At 39.5% G+C, this 15,407-nt stretch overlaps 1 protein-coding gene across 11 annotated transcripts in view; it reads left to right on the top strand.

Annotated features, from left to right (window-relative positions):
- CDON (cell adhesion associated, oncogene regulated) overlaps positions 1-15,407 on the top strand; it is a 103,350-nt gene that overhangs the window by 57,421 nt on the left and 30,522 nt on the right. For all 11 annotated transcript variants that reach the window (XM_082340996.1, XM_082340988.1, XM_082340991.1 and 8 more), the window contains 6 exons: positions 1,515-1,804; positions 3,407-3,581; positions 6,028-6,156; positions 9,471-9,674; positions 11,224-11,405; positions 11,891-11,996. In XM_082340996.1, coding sequence (XP_082197122.1) covers positions 1,515-1,804; positions 3,407-3,581; positions 6,028-6,156; positions 9,471-9,674; positions 11,224-11,405; positions 11,891-11,996 — 1,086 coding nt within the window. The remainder of the gene's footprint in view (positions 1-1,514; positions 1,805-3,406; positions 3,582-6,027; positions 6,157-9,470; positions 9,675-11,223; positions 11,406-11,890; positions 11,997-15,407) is intronic.

The following is a 15,407-nucleotide window of genomic DNA, read 5'->3' as shown; positions in this document are numbered from 1 at the left end:
TAGATTGGCAAATTCTTTTTTTTAATTTATTTTATTGAAGGATAGTCAATTTACAATGTTATGTTAATTTCCACTGTACAGCAAAGTGATTCGGTTACACATATACATTCTTTTTCATCTTCTTTTGCATCATGATTTATCACAGGATATTGAATGTAGTTCCCTGTGCCATACAGTAGGGCCTTGTTGTGTATCCATCCTATGTATACTAGTTTGCGTCTGCTGATCCCAAACTCCCAATCCTTCCCTCCCCCACCCCCGTCCCCCTTGGCAACCACAGGTCTGTTCTCTATATCTGTGAGTCCGTTTCTGTGGCGTAGATGAGCTCATTTGCATCGTATTTTAGATTCCACATGTAAGTGATATCATATGGTATTTATCTCTTTCTGACTTATTTCACTTAGTATGATATAGATTGGCAATTTCTTAAGCCAACCTTGTGTTCTATCCACAAAGAGGGCTCATTTGGAAACAAGTAAATTCGTCCTTTATCTTTGCTAGTCTTGCTTCATTTCTTCCCTCTTCTTGCCTGTGGCTTGTCTTACGTGTGTAGGGTAGGTATTTAGTTATCTGTTGTTGTATAACTACCCCCAAAGGTGAACAACTTAAAACAACAGCTCCTTTATTACCTGACAATTCTGTGGGTTAACTAGATGCAGCTGGGCGGTTCTGCAGGCCTTACTTGGAGTCTCTTAGCCCCTTGTAATCAGAGGCACCTGGGACTGGAACAGTCAAAGTGGCTTCACTCACACGTGTGGCATCTTTGTAAGGGCTGGACCCCACCCACATCCCCTGCCTCTCCCTCTCTCCCCCCTCCCCCTCTCCTCCCTCCCCCTCTCCCCCCTCCCCCTCTCCCTCCCCCCCATCACCGCTCTCCACGGCTAGCTTGGACATCTATCTGTATGTGGCAGCACTGCAGTAGGGGTGCCAGGCCTTCTTAAGGCTTAAGCCTGGAAGAGCGCAGCCTCTCTTGGGCCTGGCATCGGTTAAAATGAGTCACAGGGCAGCCCGGATTCAGCGTGGGAGGGGACTGCTCAAGGGTGTGAACATTGAGATATCTTTGGAGACTAGCTACCCAGTAGGTAATAGCCTGACTCTTGACCTTTTCTTTACTATTTATTTTACTTTGTTCCCAAGGGAATGCATTACTCATTGTGTTTCATTTACCAACTAGAGTTAAAAGTTGTTCTCCAACTTAAAATCTTCTGAGGTTACACTAGCAAATTGCTGTTGTAAAAGAGGGAATGCTGGCGTCGAGCAAGGAAGAATGGCATCCTTTCAGCTACTAAACTCCTGCATCATAGAACTGATTTTTCAGACAATTAATTTGCTCCTTCATGAATGAGAGATGGCTACTGGAGATTAGATGTTTCCATGAATCATAAATTGAAATGTTACCTACTTTAACTTCTAGGGCTCAAACTGTGTTGACAGTGTGTTAGATCACTGTATGAGAGACCCTGAAATAATGAATTTCTTCAATCTCCTCTTTTTCTTTCTCCGTTTCTCTGCAGTTCCTTTTGAAACAAATATAAAAGCAGAAATAGTCACACCTTCTGATCCCACTCAGAATGATAAAAGTGATGGTTCAGAAACTGGACTATTGAGCTCATTTCCGTTGAAGGAACATTCCAGTGCTACAGAATCGTCATCAGAGAAAAATGCTAGTGGTACCTCTGTCCCCGATGCCCCCATCATTCTGAGCCCCCCACAGACGCACACACCAGATACGTACAACCTGGTCTGGAGGGCGGGGAAGGATGGCGGGCTGCCCATCAATGCGTATTTTGTGAAGTATCGAAAGGTAATGTCTTCTCATTTATCATCTTTTCCTTCTCACACCTTCACATCCTGTGTATAACACATGCTTATTATCTTTCACATTTGTGGAGTGGCAGGAAACAGGAGTGTCCCAGAATGATGAGTTTGGGAGAGAAATGCCAGCAATCATGCTGGATTTACCAGTCTTATAAAAGCAGTAAGAATGAAGTACAAATAATTTCCCCTCAAACTGGGATTCTAAGAACCCAGTAACTTCTAGACATTTTTAATCAAATATTTTAACCCCTTGGGTATAAAGTTCTATAAACCAATTTTTAAAAAGTAATTCCTTCCCTCTCTGAGATGGCAGAATGAAGTTTATTTAGTAAAAAAGCAGTTTCTTATTAGAAACAACTGTTTGAACAAAGTTGTCCCTTATAATCTCTGACAAATGTTTTCATTTCAAGTTCTCTTAATTGTATTAAAACCTTACATTGTTTGGTCATTTATTATGGTAAACCTTGATTGTCTCAGTTGATTTTTCAGATGATGTTTTTCATCCACAGGCTTCTATTAAAGCAAAATGAAAAAAAACTCCCCTCTTTGTTTAATGAGACTGTAAATGAAATGGGAGGAGATGCACTTGTATTTAAAATAATTTCCTATGTTCAAGACATTTTGGTATCCATCATTTAACAGTAATATTTTTTCTTTAGGTATTTTTTTATTGAAGTATAGTTGATTTACGATGTTGTGTTAATTACTGCTATACAGCAAAGTGATTCAGTTATACCTATATATACATTCTTTTTTTCATATTCTTTTCCGTTACGGCTTATCACAGGATATTGGATATAGTTCCCTGTGCTCTACAGTAGGACCTTGTTGTTTATCCATCCTGTATATAAAAGCTTACATCTGCTAACCCCAGCCTCCCACTCCATCCCTCCCCTTACAGTAATATTTTTAATATCTGGAAAAATTAACATGGTGATATTTGAGAGTTTATTCACTGTTTGTAACCTGATGATTCTAGATGCGGATAGTTTCACTGGTATTCTTATCCACGTGAAACCTCCCATGTAATGTTGGCTCTTGGTTCCATTAATCAAGACCCAACGGATTGGATCCCTTTCTGTTTCCTTGAGCTCACATTGAACAGTGTCAAGACATGAAGCAAGACTGCTGGAAATATATAATGCATAATTATATAATTTATACACGTATAGACATACATAATATATATTTTGATTTATCATATATTATGCATAGCATATATTATCATTAATACATGTTATTGTATACTTATTTAATTCTCCCATTAGCCCAGTAAGAAAGGAGCATTGTTTCCATTACAAGAAAAGGAAACAAACTGGGTGACCAAATAACTTGCTTGAGGCCGTAAGTTAGTGGCAGCTAACGGAGCAGGAGTCTTTTCACAGTGAGAATCCCTAAGTTCTTGCTACAGGTCTCCTTCTGTTTCTTAATGTGAAGAGGTGTTACATCTCTTTCACTTTCGATAGTGTATTACTTCCCAAAATTCATCTGGAATTGAATGACTTCTAGTTTTTATCCAGTTGGAATGGAAGATTCTTCCGCCCTGTATCTCCTTTTTTAAAAAAATGCCTTATTTTCCCTCGAGTAGCTGGAAGATGGTGTTGGCGTGGTGGGAAGATGGCACACAGTTCGAGTCCCAGGAAGTGAAAATGAGCTCCATTTAACGGAACTGGAGCCATCGAGTCTCTACGAAGTTTTGATGGTGGCAAGGAGTGCAGCAGGTGAAGGACAGCCTGCCATGCTCACCTTCCGAACCAGCAAAGGTGAATATAATCTTCCTTAAGTGGAAGGAGTTGGCTGTCTTGATGTCACTTTAATAATGAGTGTCTTTTGGGGTAGTAGAGATTCTTGTTTATAAATTTACTAAATAAACCTTTTATACTAACTTTCGAGGCCACATTTGGATGGTTGTATTCTTCTATTCCATCCAGTATTTCACAGATATTTTTGAGGGCTTGTTATAGGTAAGACAGTAGGGTAGGTGATGCAGGGAAAATGAAGATGATCAAGACAAGATCCATCCTAATGGAGCTTCTACTTTGTTAAGAAAGGTAACATATATACATAAATACCAACTCAAGGCAAAATTTCAGTTCAGCTAATATTTACTGAATGGCTTCTCTGTGCCAGGCAATAAACAAAATAGACAATACTCCTTTGCCCTCATGGAGCTTCCATTCTAGTTGGGAGAGATAAATTATAAGAACATTAGTAGGTGGTGAGTATTAACAAGAGAAATAAGGTATAGGTATAGTATAGGAAGTGTATGAGATAGCAGTTGTCACAATTTGAGCAGGTGGCCAGAGAACTCCTCAATGAGTAGTTGACAGCAGAGCAGAACTTAAAGGAGGTGCGTGAAAACCATGTGGGTATCTAGGGCAAGAACATCCCAGTAGAGAGGATAGCAAATGCAAAGGCCCTGGGGTGGGTGTACTTGGTGTGCCCTAGGAACACTGAGGGGCCATAGTGATGGGAGTAAAGTAAGTGGGGAGGGGAGAACGCTCAGGGACATGGCAGAGTGGCCAAAGCACTAAGTACGTTGTCCACCCTGCAAGGACACTGACTTTGACCCTGAGTGAGCCCGAAGCTTTGGAGGGTTTTGAGCAGATTTGTGACACAATCTGTTGTGTGTTTCAATGGGACATACTGGCTGTAGGGTAAGGATAGACTGGAGGAGGGCAAGGGAATAGGGAGAGAAACCAGATCTGACAAGGACTAGGAAAGACTTACAGAGAAGATGCCAGAGGATAGTCTTTCTGTGGGGTAGCTTGTGAGGGTAGCTTGATTGAAAAGATGCCATTGCAGGTTGGCCATAAATGAACAAAAAGACTTCAGTGAGCAGAGATGGGAATTGGGGAGAGGAGTATTCTCAGGGTGGCACAGTATTAAAAAGGAGTTCTGATGATTGAGAAGAAATTGTCTATTGGCTTTTGAAAAAGATCCTTTAGGACTTCCCTGCTGGTGCAGTGGTTAAGAATCCACCTGCCAATGCAGGGGACACAGATTCGAGCCCTGGTCCGGGAAGATCCCACATGCTGCGGAGCAACTAAGCCCGTGTGCCACAACTACTGAGCCCGCTTGCCACAACTACTGAAGCCCGCGCACCTAGAGCCTGTGCTGCACAACAAGAGAAGCCCCTACAATGAGAAGCCCACACACCGCAACAAAGAGTAGCCCCCACTCGCTGCAACTAGAGAAAGCCCACGCCCAGCAACAAAGACCAGTGCAACCAAAAATAAATAAATTAATTAATTAAAAAGAAAAAAAAAGAAAAAGACCCTTTCATCTAATTACTGAACCTGGCCTGAAAAATAATGAGTATTTCTTATTTGAAATGTATTTTGAGTTAACTTCCATAATTAGTCCTTAGTTGTTTATAAAGTCTGACCTACAAATACTGAATAGTAAGCATGTATTTCAGTTTTAAAACAATCATCCAATTTTACTTTTTGCCTCTTGAAATTTTAAAACTTAACATGACAGCTTTCCCATGAAGAAGCTTAACAGAAGCTCTTAAATAATGAATTTTATGTGTCAGAATTAAGAAATATGTACAGTAAAAAGAAAAATGAGTGAATAGTTTGAAAACCTTCACTCTAGTCATTTGGCTTTTTCACTTGTGTCATTTTTTCTATGTGTAAATTAAAGCTAGCCTGGTGAAGAAAGACACATTTTAGTTATAGGTACTACAAAAAGCCAAAGTAATTTTTTTTTAATTTATTTATTTATTTTTGGCTGTGTTGGGTCTTCGTTTCTGTGCGAGGGCTTTCTCTAGTTGCGGCGAGCGGGGGCCACTCTTCATCGCGGTGCGCGGGCCTCTCTCTATCGCGGCCTCTCTTGCAGTGGAGCACAGGCTCCAGACACGCAGGCTCAGTAATTGTGGCTCACGGGCCCAGTTGCTCCGCGGCATGTGGGATCTTCCCAGACCAGGGCTCGAACCCGTGTCCCCTGCATTGGCAGGCAGATTCTCAACCGCTGCACCACCAGGGAAGCCCCAAAGTAATTTTTAAAGTTAATTCCTCATATTAGCTAAGTAATTACAATGTAGGTTTTAAATTTAGACACTGTAACGATAAGTTTATATATTTATTAAGTTTATATATTTATATCTATATGCCAGGTGAGTTTCATAGTATCTTTTCTTACTTATATACAGATGCTTATATTATATTATATTATATTATTATTATTGTTATTATACCTTTCTAGAGAAAACAACATCATCCAAAAACACCCAGGCCTCCTCTCCACCTGTCGGCATCCCTAAGCGCCCTGTTGTTTCAGAGGCTGTAGACAACTTTGGAGTGATACTCACAGATCCCTCCAGGCACAGTGGAGGTAAAGAGAAGACCCTTCATTTATTCATTTTGCTTGTTTTCACATGTAACTGACCTGTTTCAGATTATTTGGGGGGTGGAGTGGCACAGGGTGTTTGTTTACTATTCAGATTATATCCTACCATACAGCTCTTTTAGGTTCTATTTCAACCATTTTTTAAATGTCCTATATTCAGATCTTGGTAACCCAGTACCACGATTTGTATTTAAACTCAGATTCAAAATGTTATGATACTAAGTTTTTATAACTCACAAAAGGGATTTTTCTGTCTCCTCTCTGGCAAGGAAACCAAATTTACATTTGAACTCTGAACATCTGACTTTTTTAAAAAAAATGATTCGTCAGAATGTACGATGGTACCTAGAGTAAGATTTAGTTTTTTTATTGAATGAACTACGTGGCATACTCAGCATTATTGTTATATGTTAACGGTTTTTAGATGCCGTAGCAGTAGAATTTTCAAAAGACTTCTTTTTAGTACTTAATCACACATGAATTCTACTGTTACAACATAATGTGCTTTTCGTGATCTAGGAAAGGCTTAACATTTTATTGCTGAGCTCTAAGAATTTTCAAGCTTCTCTTCCCTATTTTTATAGTCTTCCATGCATTGGTTTCAGACAAAAGCAAGCCATAACATTTGAACACCCCTCTGGAGCACCTCTGCATCTTCAATATCATGAGCTGCTTTTTCTTGAGTCCTTTTACTTCTGAGGAACCTTTCCGCTTCCTTAAGCAGATATAGGAGTGTCAACTTCATAGGTATAAAACTGACATCGGAAGAACAAAAACCTTATGACTTAACACATTGTACTAAATGCTGGAGCAGCAGAGATGAAATAAATCTTGCCCTTGGAGAAGTTTACAGTATAATGGATGATACAGACAATTAAACCAATACCAATATAGTAGGGAAGACAGACAAATTAACCCATAACAGTGATTTTGATTCCACCCTTGGTGTTGTGAGGTCAGAAGAGAAATATCTGAATCACTCACTTGCTATGAAGGAGGCTCAGTGGTGATCAGAGGTGTCCTGAGCTAAGCCTCAAAGATAAGAATGTTGCCGCTGGATGAAGAAATAGGAGAAGCAGTTCTAGGCAGAGACCCCTCCTTGTGCAGAGACAGATGAATGACATGTTCTACTTCATTTAGAGATTCAGAGATCTTATTGAGCGTGTGACTGGTTGCTGTGTGAAGTGATGCGACAGTGGGGAGGTGGGCGGGTGCCGTATATGATGTACTTAAAAATTTAGTCTTTCCCCAGAAGCTATAAAGAAGCCTGAAGGATTTTAGAGACGGGACAGGAGGAGTGGCAACAGGTGAGGCTTAGAAATAAAGATAGTGGCAGTGTGAGTGGAGAAGGAGGACACAGGTGAGGGATAAAGGGAGTTGAATCTACACGGAATGAGAGGAAGAAATATGGTGACTTGGACTTGGGCAACTTGGACCCTTTATCAAGATAGGTAATAAGAATCTTCAGGTGGAGATTGTGGATTCTGTTCTGGAAATCACGAGTTTGGAGTTATCCAAGCAGAGATAACCATAAAGAAGTGATTTATTGAATCTTCCCAACAGCCCTGTGAGGAAGGTAGCATAACTATTTTACAAATCAGGAAACTGAGGCTCTCAAGGAGGTTATGCCGCTTGCCTAAGATCATCCAGAAAGATCATCATCATCCGCCATCCAGAAAGTGGCGGAACTGCTATTCACAGTCAGATATTTGAACGCCAGGAGCAGTATTCTTTCTTTTATCTCCTAACAGTCACACACGATTTCTTTTAGATATTGATGCTATTCTTCTCAGTAGAGATTTTCCCCTAATAACTTTCTTTTTCTATTTGGTCTGTGGTATTCTGTTTGATGAGTTTTAACCTCACGTGAATCAACATAGGAAGTTGTTTGGTTATCTGGTATTAAAAAAAAGACATTCACTAACACTTCTATTCATTCTGTTTCCATTGCTTTCTAACTTGAAAGGAATACAGTAAGTATCATGCCAAGTTGCCTGCTTTGAATATCTTCCTCTTTTTTATCCATTAAGCAGTTTATTTTTAAAATGCCACAGTTTTCTCCATGCAGGTACCACATGCAGCATTATCTTGTTCTTGTGTATTTGTAGTCAGATTGAAGAGGTGTTGAGACAGAGGGGTGTTTGCTTGAGGCCAGGCCCAGGCTGGACAGAGTCAGGGCTCCCTGAGTAATTCACCAGAGTCATGTAACCGTGGCCCAGAGTTGGTCCTCCTTGTTTTAGCTCTAGAAACTTGATTGTTAGCATGCCAAAGGATAGTTGATCTCTTGAGAACCAGCTCACTCTTACAAAATTCACAGGTGATTAATGTAAACTGAAATGGGCAGTTTAATGTAACTGTCATACAGACCAGATTGTTTCTATCTGCGTCTTTTCCTTTAGGAACCAAATGGGAAACCCGTTATAACCACGAGATTGCTTGGTCAGCAAGAAGTGTTAGGTACACGGTTTAAATGACTGATGAACTCCCTGCTGAGGTTTCCACCTGCCACAGAATCGAAACTGTCCCATTTGGGGACTAGGACATCCCCTCCCCTTGGCAGTGCTAACTGGAAACTGCCAGACATTAGCTCTCTGACCCCCTTTTTCTACAAGTTCATGTGCATGATCACGTGGATTATCAGTTTCCTGATAGCACTTGTCTCTTTACTTAACTGTGCCTCCTGCCTTCCTGCTTTCTCTCCTCCCATTTTTATTAGTATTGATATTATTGGTTAAGTTTTGTCCCTATTTACTGCTTGCAGTCTGTTTTTTGGAGTAGCATTCCTACAAAAGTAATAGCTACATTACTGATTATTGATAGGCTACAATAGTAATAGCTAATATAATAATCTGTAGATGGTTTGCTGAATATGTTTTCTGTAGCTTGGATGGGTAAAGAAAAACATTTAAGTAACACATCATTTTGAAAATTTCCTGTAAATTTTAACCACAGTCAGACTTGAAGCATCAAGTAATAATTACGTACTCACTGTCTTAGCCAGGAATCCAAGATAGCATGGTCATAATGATCATACTCATTAACTTTCAGTGTTTCAGAGCTAATTATCAAATTTATAAATTTTTTCACTTTTCCTTCCTTCCGTGCTGTACTTGGCGATTTCATTGCCCATTGGCTTTTAACAGAGGACAGGAGGGTAGTCATAATACTGTTAACTCTGGAAGGAAGTTTGGTGAAGAGCCATTAAGACAATGATGTTTGGGATTTATCCCTTGCAGTCGATTTGAGTCATTCTTGTCTCTGCTGCCGCGGGTTATTGAAATGAATGTTTCCATTTCCAGTCCCAGAGGCACCGGATCGGCCCACTATCTCCACTGCATCAGAGACGTCCGTCTATGTCACTTGGATTCCTCGGGCAAATGGGGGGTCTCCAATCACTGCCTTCAAGGTCGAATATAAACGGATGCGGACTAGCGATTGGCTGGTGGCAGCTGAAGACATTCCTCCTTCCAAACTTTCTGTGGAAGTGCGTAGTTTAGAGCCAGGTAGTGATATGCAAACATTTTCTTTTAAACCATCAGTGCTGACTTTAGATGCAAATTCTTAATAATCTCATATTCTTCTAATTGTTAAAGTAATATGAGCTTATTGTATAAAAATTTGAAAATAAAATATAAAAAGAGAATAGTCACCTGAAACCCACCCATCCAGAGATAACTATTGTTATATATTTTGTTGTATTTCTTTCTAGTCTTTTTTCCTTTCTAATACAAACCAGGATCGTGCCATAAATATTATCTTGTGACCCCTTTCCCCTATATTATATCATATGCATTTTCCAATATCATTAACAATTCTTCAGAAACTCAATTTTTAATAACTGTGTATCTACCAAGTAAGTACACCATGATTTTCTTAACCCATTCATCATTTCTGGGCTTTAGATTATTTCTAACTGCGAATAAATAGAAACAGTGTTGTGGTGACATCTTTGTGTGTGTGTGTGTGTGTGTCTGTTTTGCTGTGAATGAATATTTTAAGAGGAAAATTGCTTATTTGACTACAATCGATCTGATAACGCATCTCAGCATGGTTGGACCCGTTGCTTTATTTTATGAAGACGAGACACGCTGACACCTCTTTGTTCTGTAAGTTTTGTTTCAGCAGCAGGGGACTCCCCCAGCCCCCCAGTGCACGAAAGAAATTAAACTGTAAAAGAGAAAAGCAGTAATCACAAATCAACTTTCTTTACTTTTATTTGTTTGGGTTTCATGACCATTTTTGTTGATGGACTTTTAAATGTACTTTAGTAGCAAATACCTGTGTTTGTCTAAACAGGTAGCATGAGGAGCCCAGGAACATGGAGGTACAGTTGGGAGAAGATGGCAGTTTTAAATATGGGCAAAGCTAAGGAACACTTTACAGACAGAAAAGACTGTCTTCAGATGCCCAGGGGTTATTTTTGAGCTTTTAGGAAACTTGCTTTAGGAGTCTAATTTATTCTTTAGCTTCAGATGTTCAGAAACTCACAATCCTTAGAGTTTTTTTTTAAGTTCTTAATATCTAATCCAAACAGATACCTTCTGTTGTAGCTTAAATCTGCTCCCCTTATCCTATTATTAGTGGGAGCAGAGTGACATCTGCTATCACCCACACAGTGCCTCTTCACACACGTATTCACCGTATTAAACTTCGCTTCAGTTGTTTCTTTCAAAGGGAAAAGAACCTAGTTTTGAGCACAGATACACCAGCTAGCCCTGTATTTGATGGGTATGACTTTAGAACAGGATGTTGAAAGAGTAACGTGCTCTTTCCCATTTTCTCCCTGCCCCCTTCCATGACGGACATCATCCGTCTCTCCCAGTGACTCCCAATAAGGTCTTGGAATCTTGAACACACGCAGTGAACACATGCAATACCAGTGAATAGGAGTTGGCAACTGCGTTGAAATCTATTCACCATCTAGGCTTTCGAGGATGTTGTTGTCATTGTAGAGAGATACTTAAGCACAATTGTCGTATTTTGAATATTGTCCTTTCAGATGTCTTATTATAGCTTTTAAAAAATTCTGTGTTTTTATCACCCACTCAAAAGGTTCAACATACAAATTTAGGGTCATTGCTATCAACCATTATGGTGAGAGTTTTCGGAGTTCGGCCTCTCGTCCTTATCAGGTGGCTGGGTTCCCCAATCGTTTTTCTAACCGTCCGATAACTGGACCTCACATCGCATACACAGAAGCTGTCAGTGATACTCAGATCATGCTCAAGTGGACGGTAAGTAAAACATCTTCTCTAATGAGAAGAGTTTCTGATTTAGCCATGTTAATTTAATATCTTGTGACACAATACTATGAACAGCAAATTTTTGAACTTTCAAGTAAGGGGAAATTGAAGGGCACAGATATTTGTGTAAGAGCACATGTTATAAGAGGGGCAGGTTTAAAAATAAGATGATTGTCTCCTCAGCTCTCATCCAAGTGTTAACTTAATCGCCATTTCATGTTTTATTCCTTTTGAACCCTATATACTTTTATGTCTTTGAACCTGGTGAGATATATTGCTTTATTTTTGTTTAGCCCTGCAGTAAGCTAAAATGCTCTTAATACCTTTGAATACCTTTAAATTAAATTTAAAATGGCCATCAAGGATGTTTGCAAAATGAAGCTAAAAATATATTGCCACACAGATAAATAAATCTTAATGGATGTGAAAGTTACATTTATTTTTGTCTTTGACAAGTCTTTGCTTCTCTTTTCTAGTACATTCCATCAAGTAACAATAACACTCCCATTCAGGGATTTTATATCTACTACCGGCCAACAGATAGTGACAATGACAGTGATTACAAGAGGGATATTGTAGAAGGTAAGTTACAAGGACAAGTGGGAGTCCTAATAAAGGAGCTTTGGAGGGAGAGGGTTTATAAATGTTATCAAAAACATTATCCCAAGTTACGATAGAGTAAAAAATGAAATGGTATATGTACTATTACTTTGAATTTTTCCCAAAGAAAGATAATTTTTCCAATTTAGTGCAGTGGACCCTTGAAGAATGGGGGGGTTAATCCTCATATGACTTACAGTTGGCCCTCCGTATCCAGGGTTCCTCCACATCTGCAGGTTCGACCCACCACAGGCTGTGTAGTAGTGTAGCATTTACTACCGAGTATCTGTATAAAAGTGGACCCACGTTGTTCAAGCGTCAACTGTATATATACCATCTTACATTTGCTTAAAGAAACAGTCAGTTACAAAAGAGTGGGGGAGATATGATTTGTCAGTAGTTCATCTGAAAAAAAATTTTTCTGTTTTGTTTAAATGAATAGTGGCCTGAATATAAAAATCAATTACAACTTCTAGCTATATTTAAAAAAAGAATGTCTCAGGCAACAGTTCCATTGAAGTCTGTCCTAGAAAGATCACATCTTGAGCGTGTTACCCATTTTTAGAGATGCTGAGAAGTTGAATATATGTAGAGAAGAAAACAGCCGAGAGGGCAAAGGGTGTTGAAACTGCCTTTTGACTACATTTAAAATATAATCCAGGGACTTCCCTGGCGGTCCAGTGGTTAGGACTCTGCACTTGCACTGCCAAGGGCCCAGGTTCAACCCCTGGTTGGGGAATCCCCAAGCCGTGCTGCACAACCAAAAATAAAATAAAATAATTAATTAATTTTAAAAAAGAAAAGAAAATATAATCCGGAACTTTGCCTGTGGTCTGAGGGCCGCATGTGGTCTGGCTGGCGCCTGCCTCACCTCTGCTATGTGTCACGCATTCTCCCTTCCTCACCGTGTCTTCCGTCACACATGGGTCTTCTTTCTGTCTCCTTGTGTGCACCAAGATCTTTCTTGCCTCGGGACCTTGGCACACGGCAGTTCCAGCTACCTCCCCCAAGGCTTCTTCTAGGACCTCCACTTCTGTCTGTTGTGTGCTTGAATGTTCCTTGGTCAGAGAACCCCCTCCCATTGACAGGAGATGCCCTTGTGATTTCTAACCGTGCGCTTTATGTGTATTTCATGCAGTTTATCCTAGTTTAGTTGTGTGTATGTGTGTGTGTACGGAATTATTTGCTTAAAGTTTGTCTCCCCCACTAAATGTTAACCTCCCTGTGGGCAAAGGACCTTCTTTCCCACAGCTGTGTCCCAAGTCCTACAGTGATGAGATGTCTGGTGTTTGTTGAATGAAGGAATGAATGAATGCTTGGAGTCCAAAAAGAACAGTGGAGTGTGTGGGAATGATGAGGTTGGAAAAAAGACAATGATCCAGCAACAGGACAGCTGTCTCCAAGTATTTAAGGACTAGGATGTGGGAGAGGAACTCAACCTGTTGGGGTGGGAGAGGGGGGCTACAAGGAAATTTTGTGAAGAAGAACCCTCCAATACTGCATTTTTAACATGGCTCTCTCAGAAAATAATAAGCTCCCTAATTCGGGAGGTGTTCAGCAGAAGCTGGGTGCCTGTTTCTCAGTGATATCTTGGAAGGGATTCTTAGTTTGGGAGGAAAGCTTCTTCCAAGGTCTTTTTTTCACTCCAAGATTCTTCTTTTTTGAAATATTAATTTCCTAATGGATTGTGTCAGAAAATCATCCCAGGCCAAGGTTTCTTTCCTCTGAATTCTCGACGTCAAATACTGCACATAGTTTTTTGTTACAAGTAGTCTTATAATAAATTACTTTTAATATGCACCATTACTTTTCTTGAAATATTGCAGCATTCCTTTTACTGTTTATCCAATGGAATTACTTTTGTAATATGATGAAAAATTTATTGTCTAAGTTTTAATACCCAGCATATTTTTTGAATGAAAGAGTGATTGTTTCTCTTCTCGTAATCTGGAAACGTAGGAAAGAAACGAGTCCCCCAAATCTGCTTTAGACGGTAAGCATTGGGGAAATGTGGAAAGATCATTGTTAGTGGCAAAAGGAATCTGTGAAGTTGAGATAGTAGCTGCCTTGGGGGAGCAGTGGCAGGGGGGAGCATGATGGGGATGGCGGAGCCAGGACCCCTCTCTCTCTCCACCTGGGTGCTGGTCCCATGGCTGTGTTCTGTTCGTGAACATTCAGCTGTACAGTGATGGGTACTTTTCCATATGCATATTTTACTGCATAAAAAAGCTGTTTAAAAAACGAAATGGAAAGAATTGTTAGTGACTGATCTACACTTTAGTCCTGGCTCAGTCTTCATTTTAGTTTATCTGGGTTAGGCGAGTGGGGCTATCAGATTTTTATTTTTAAAATCTTTTGAGAGAGGCTACACTTTTGTTAGAAAATCGTTCTAAACGAGGCAAATGTCAGTAAAATGAACATCCCTCTCTGTCTCCATCTGTATCACTCTCTTCCCCACCCTTCTGGGTTTTACTCTAGAAATAATCCGCTGATAAACAGTTTCTAAACTATATTCTCTAGTTAAATCTTTGAACTTTTGCAGGCTTGAGTGAAGTGACTGTTGAGTGTGGAACTGGGAAATTGCTCTAAAGAAGCCTTTGTTTTCACTACAAGCGTCTGTACATGTGAGCTTTGCCTTGTGGTTCACAGAGAACTTGTTTGTGAACGTAATAGATGGAGCAGTTAGATGTTTAAGTGGGCTTCACTGTGCTGTGTAATTTGCTCCTTCCTTATTTTCAAGTTTATGCACTTGAAATTCTTTTTGTGGCAGTTGGAAACTATTGGCTTGTTTTCCCAAACCGAGGAGCAGAAGTATTTATCCTTTGTATGTAAAGTTTTCTTTAAAGTTTTAGATTACTTATGTATATTGACTCAAAATTGTTTAAGCTTTGAAACACAATTACATTGTTAAAGAATACAGTAAGAGAAGAGCAATTATATTAAGTTATCCTATCTTCTGAATTAGGTTCCACATTTAGATAAACTAAACATTTCCAACATACCATGTTTTCGTGATGAATATTTTAATCTTGTAAATTAAGTTGAGTTCCAGGTAAATCAAAGTATCAGTCATCCTGATCTTTAAGCCTGTGCTTTGGTTTTTTACCCTTTCTAAAATATTCTTGGAGAAAAAAACTGCCTGCTAAGCAAAGGATACGCTGGTTGGTTGATTTTAAACCTAATAATGCACTTAGGTGTCTTATTCATCAGTGAGCCGTAAAACTTTCTCTCTGCCGATATTTCCTGTAATTGGAATAATTACCATAACAACGGGATGTTAATCTAACAAAATATGTATTACTTTATTCTCTCTTATTAGAAACATATCAGAAGTTTAGTTTAATTCCATTTTTTAACTAGTGCTACGAAAGGAAAACTTCAAGTCTAGTGTAA

Source organism: Balaenoptera borealis (assembly GCF_965194805.1).
Source record: "Balaenoptera borealis genome assembly, chromosome: 11".
Lineage (NCBI taxonomy): Eukaryota > Metazoa > Chordata > Mammalia > Artiodactyla > Balaenopteridae > Balaenoptera > Balaenoptera borealis.
This window is presented reverse-complemented; position numbering and strand designations above follow the sequence as displayed.